The 5,819-nt window shown below is 40.4% G+C and overlaps 1 protein-coding gene across 1 annotated transcript in view; it reads right to left on the reverse strand.

Annotated features, from left to right (window-relative positions):
* Nucleotides 1-5,819, reverse strand: part of LOC102831656 (chromosome unknown open reading frame, human C1orf101) — a 274,431-nt gene that overhangs the window by 182,058 nt on the left and 86,554 nt on the right. Inside the window, exon 7 of the mRNA XM_006871286.1 lies at nt 5,134-5,626. Within this exon, the coding sequence (XP_006871348.1) occupies nt 5,134-5,626 (493 nt within the window). The remainder of the gene's footprint in view (nt 1-5,133; nt 5,627-5,819) is intronic.

Consider the following 5,819-nt stretch of genomic DNA (forward strand, 5'->3'; position numbering starts at 1 on the left):
GGGGGAATTCTTTGCTGATTGCTGGGATGTTGGGGGTAGGGTGAGGGGTGGGAGGAGAAGGCAGAGCACAGGACAGGGAGTAGACACAGGATAGTTAGGGAGCTGGGGAGGGGGGCAATACACAAAAGGGGAGAGGGAAATGGAAGAACAAAGCAGAGGAGAGAACAAGTAGGCAGGTTCGCATGGGCTAAGTGGGACAGAGGTAAATAATAATGCATACACAACCTTGGAACAACAGAGAGAGTAGTGAGGTTGGCCCAGGATTGGGCAGTGTTTTGTTCTGCTCTGCATAAGGTCACTAGGGATCAGTACCAACTCAATGGCACCTAACAACAACAACAACAACGGAGTTCTGGTGTGGTGCTGTGTAATGCACCAGACTGCAAAGCCATTTGAACTGCAAGGTTTGTGGTTCAAGCTCACCAGCTGCTCCTCAGAAATCCTAAAACAGAGTTGCTATGGGTCAGAATTGACTCGACAGCACTTAAAAACAACAACAATGGCCAATGGGGAGTCCTGGTGTGGCGCTGTGGGTTAATGTGCCAGACTGCAAAGCTGTTTGAACCGCAAGGTCAGCGGCTCAAACTCACCAGCTGCTCCTTGGAAAATCTATACAGGGTCACTATGGTTCATAATCAACTCAATGGCACTTAACAACAACAATAACAATGGCCAATGGACTCCTGATGTGACACTGTAGGATCAGCACTGGACTGCAAACCACAAGGTCGGCAGTTCAAACCCACCAGTTGCTCCTTAGAAACCTTATACAGTGTGTCTTTATGAGTAAGAACTGACTGTTGTTGTTGTTATGTGCCGTGGAGTCAGTTCCAACTCACAGCGACCCTGCATAGGGTTTCCGAGGCTGTAAATCTTTACAGGAGCAGAAAGCCTCATCTTTCTTCCATAGAACAGCTGGTAGTTTCCAACTGCTGACCATGAGATTAGCAGCCCGATTTGTAACCACTATGCTACCAGAGCTCCTTAAGAACTGACTAGACGGCACTTAATAATAACAATGGCCAATGAGTCCTAGAGTGGTACTGTAGGATAAGCACTGGAGCACAAGCTCGGTTTGAACCACAAGGTCGGTGATTCAAACACACCAGTCACTCCTTGGAAACCCTATGCATGGTTACTATAAGTCAGAACTGACTTGATGGCACTTAAAACAATAGTGTAAAATTATAACAATTATTTTTTCATTTATTGGCCACCTGAATGTCTTCTTTGCTGAAATGTCTGTTCATGTAATCTGTCCATTTTTAAATTGCATTAAAATGGAATTAGATTTAATTGGATTTAAATTGAAGAATATACCATGCTCATGGATAGGAAGATTTGTCTTTGTGAAACTTTCAATGCTACCCAGCGCAATCTACAGATATAATTATTTCAACATCATTTCTTTAAAGAGATGGAAAAACTAATCACCAATTTTATATGGAAAAGAGAGACCCAGAGTAAGCAGAGCACTACTAAACAAGAACAAAGTAAGAGACCTCTCACTTCCCAATCTCAAAACCTACCATATAGTCATGTAGTCAAAATATCCTGGTACAGGTACAATGACAGACACATAGACCAATGGAATAGATTGGGGATCCAGAAGTAAATCCACCCAATTCTGTACAACTGTCTTTGGCAAAGGACTGAAATATATTAAGTGGTGAAGAGATTGTTTCCTTTAACAAAGAATTCTGATAAAATTGGACATCCATTTGCATAAAAATGAAATGGGACCCATATCTTACAAAATTAATCCAATATAGATCAAATAACTAAATGTAAAATTTAGAACTATAAAGATAATCAATTTAAAAAAACAACAACAGGGACAAATGTAGGGCCCTAGTACATGACATAAATACACTATCAAACATAACTGAAAATACACAAACAGCAGAAGTCAAATTAGACAACTGGAGCCTCCTAAAAATTAGACACTTAATATACATCAAAAGATTTCACCAAAAGAGTAAAAAGAGAACCCACATATTGAGAAAAATTACTTGGCAATGACAAATCAGACAAGGGATTCGTTTCTAAAATTTATAGAAAATGTCAATACCTCAACCAGAAAAATACAAATAATCAAATGAAAAAAGGGCAGAGGACATAACATAGGCTATTAATATAATATATATATATAAAATATAATATAATAATCCTTTAGGTTCTGTTTACACAGCATCCTACAAATTTTGACGTGTTGTTTTAGTTTAGTTCAATTCAAAGAATTTCTAATTGCTGTTCTTGTTACGTGTCATCAGGTTGTTTCTGACTCTGCGACCCTGTATAGGGTTTTCAAGGAATGGCTGGTGGGCTTATTCTACTGAGCCATACCAGGATTCCAGTTTCTAATTTTTTTTGTTGTTGTTGTTTTTTTACTTGTTGTTGTTGTTCTTAAGTGTCGTCGAGTCGATTCCGACCCATAGCGACCCTGTACAGGGTTTCCAATGAGCAGCTGGTGAGCTTGAACCACTGACCTTGCAGTTCAAATGGTTTTGCAGTCTGGCACATTTACTTACAGGTTATTTATTTCTGTACTCCCGTAAAGATTTACACCCTCGGAAACCCTGTACAGGGTCGCTATGGGTCGGAACCGACTCGATGGCACTTCACAACAACAACAACTCAAGGTATATGAGGCTGTGGTTTGTGTACTCTATCAATTTTTTAATATAGGTTTTGAGAGTTCACAGAGTCTTTGGGAAAAATAATATTTTGGATCTTTGGCCTATGTCAAAGTAAAACAAGTCTTCTTAATATGACTAAACTACTTAACATAATAATATAAAAAATCCATTTTGTTTTCTGTTGTTAGAATGCAACTCTATAAAGAGGTGTCCGAGGTGTTGAGGAAGAAGGATAGAGCTGTAACTCCCTCTCCCAGTAACTGGTAACTGCCAAGCTGCTACAAATTGCTTTAGAGGGTCTTTGCAGTGGGGCCTGTTCTCATAGTCAGCACTCTCACTATTTCCCTGCCTTCCTGCCTACATACTCCATAGCTCACACTTCCAAAAAAAACCCAGGAACGATCTTCCTGGACATCATTTCAGATCTGTCTGCCCTCCCTTCCAGTTGGAAATCAGGATAACTTACTGAGGCTGCAATGTGCTGGGAGGTGGGCATCTTGAGTGGAACCTGTACTCACAACCAACATACTGCCAGGGAATTCTGATAGCAACAAATCAGACCTCACTGCAGGTCCATTTGGAGTGTGACATCTCCTCCTTCACCCAGTCACTGTCAACTGCCAGGCTGCTGTGAATTGCTACAGAAAACCCATAGCCAGCACTCTGCCTACCTGCTTGTGCACCCCATTTCTCAGGACTTCAAAGTCAACAGGACAGATCTCCCTGGAGGTCAGTTTGCATCTGTCTGTGACCCCCTCCACTTGGCACTGAGGACTGCTGATGGAGGCATCTTCAGTGGAGTCTGCCTACGCTATTAACATACTACCAATGAGACTCTGAAAGCAACCAGGCAGATCATCCTGAGGGTCCATTCAAAGCATGCCAGCTCCTTTCCTAACCACTTAAGTGTAGATTACTGGATTGACATGAGCTCCTACAGAATGTACCCCACAGTGGAGCTAAAAAGAAGACTACTTAAAGGAAGCCGCCCCACCAACCACCACAGCACCACTAAGAGCTCTATAATCAATAAGGCAGATCTCTTGAAGGTCCATCTGGAAGGTACAAGCACTACTTCCTCTTGATATGGATAAAAGTCTGCCTGTGCTTTCCTTGAATGCCAAATCAGCTATAAGTAGCCCTCAAGAGCAGGGAAGGAACCTTTTGGCAAAACCAGAGAGCAACACTCAGCTCCCACAGGGAGCACATTGGGTGTGCACATTCCAACTGGTTGCAGAAAACAAGCAGGGGAGGGAATAATAATGAGACACAGAGAGACAAAGAGAGGCAGGATTGTGTCCCCTGGTAGACAGATTCTTTGGTATTTGCTATGTTGACTGGAGTCCTGGTGTGGCACTGTGGACTAATGCGTCAGACTGCAAAGTTATTCGAACTACAAGGTCAGTGGTTCAAGCTCACCAGAGCTGCTCCTTAGAAACCTATACAGGGTCACTATGGGTAGGAATTGACTCGAAATCACTTAACGACATCTCACCTGAGTGACTGCACCCCTTGCTAGTTCTCTGGTATGTGAAGGAGACACTGAAAATTGAAAATGGTAATCTGGAACTTTCTAATTCTAATCAAATCCAAGAGGGAGAAGAAGCTATAAACAAAGGCTGAAGGCTCTGTTTACCTAAGAGTTTCTCAAAGAAAACAGTGTGGGCAAACCCACCAAGTATTGGGGAGAAGTAAGAAAGGGAGTCCTGGTGTGGCGCTGTGCGTTAATGCGCCAGACTGCAAAGCCGTTTAATCTGCAAGGTTGGTGGTTCAAGCTCACCAGCTGCTCCTTGGAAACCCTATACAGGGTCGCTATGGGTCGGAACCAACTCAATGGCACTTCACAACAACAATAAGAAAGGTAACACCCCCTGAAAATTCCAATGCTCCAACAAAAAATCATAAGACAAAGATAAGATGACTCATCTAAATGAACATGATTAAAAAAGTGAAATCTCAATTATGGAAGACTGAATGGAAAAATACAACACAATAATGTTAAACATAATCAGAGAACAAAAGAAAAACATAGACAACTATCTAAAAAAAAAAAACAACCAAAAAACCCAGAAAACAAAATGTATCAACAAAATGAGGGTTTTAAAAAAGATTGACTTACTAAAAAGAAACTAACAAAAATGTTTAAATGGAAAGAAAGCTGTTTTCAGCCTTAAATAAAATAACTCTATAAAGCAAAGACTCCTGACTACTGTTCTTTGGTGCTGTTGAGTCGGTTCTGACTCATAGTGACTCTGTGCATACCAGAACAAACACTGAATAATCCTGTGTTATTCTCACAACTGTTGTTATGTCTGAGCTCATTGTTGCCACCAAGGTGTCATTCCATCTTCTTGGGAGGGCTTCCTCTTTTTTGCTGACACTTCACTTTACCAAGCATAATGTCCTTCTCCAGGGACTTACTGAATAAATTATATAATAAATATATTGAAGCTATGTGTAGGTATAATATGTGTTTATGTACTCTTTTACTAACCTTGAGTAAATAGTTGAGCCAACACCATCTTCTTGATGTGATACCAACAATCCCATTATCAGGGATATTTTCATTTCTTCCAAGTCTTGTAAATGTATTAAAATCCTTTAGGTAAAGAATATCATTTATTAAAAAAAATATTTTATCCTCTAATAGGCACACATCTGTTACACTGTGTCTTTCAGCATCATTCAGAATGCCTGGGGGCACTCTGATTTTTGTCCAAGTATGAAATGAATCATTTGTTTGAAAGGTTTCCTTGTCAGTTACCACAATAGCAGATGAAGGGACACACTCACACCAGTCAATCATTACTTGGCTACCTCTTGGTGAAGACAGTGGTAAATCACCAGGAATCTCAGGTATAGTCAGCAAAGGAAGAGTCAGCAGAAAACGAAACTGTGCAATAAAGCAATCTTGAAAAGCCACATTGTTTCCTTTAAGATCCTTAATCACATCATCTTTTCTCATTGGTATTGATATTTTCCAGACCCTAAGAAGAGAAAAGTTTAAAATAAAAATAAAACCATTTATTTCTCCTCTGATCTACCATGCATAATGTTGGTATTTAACATATTTTTTAAGATTAACTTTTACTTTATTAACATAAATGTTGTTGTTGTTGTCAGGTGCCATCGAGTCGGAACTGACTCATAGTGACCCCATGCACAGCAGAACGAAACAAT

This window comes from Chrysochloris asiatica, unplaced genomic scaffold (genome assembly GCF_000296735.1).
Source record: "Chrysochloris asiatica unplaced genomic scaffold, ChrAsi1.0 scaffold00165, whole genome shotgun sequence".
In the NCBI taxonomy this organism is placed as follows: Eukaryota; Metazoa; Chordata; class Mammalia; order Afrosoricida; family Chrysochloridae; genus Chrysochloris; species Chrysochloris asiatica.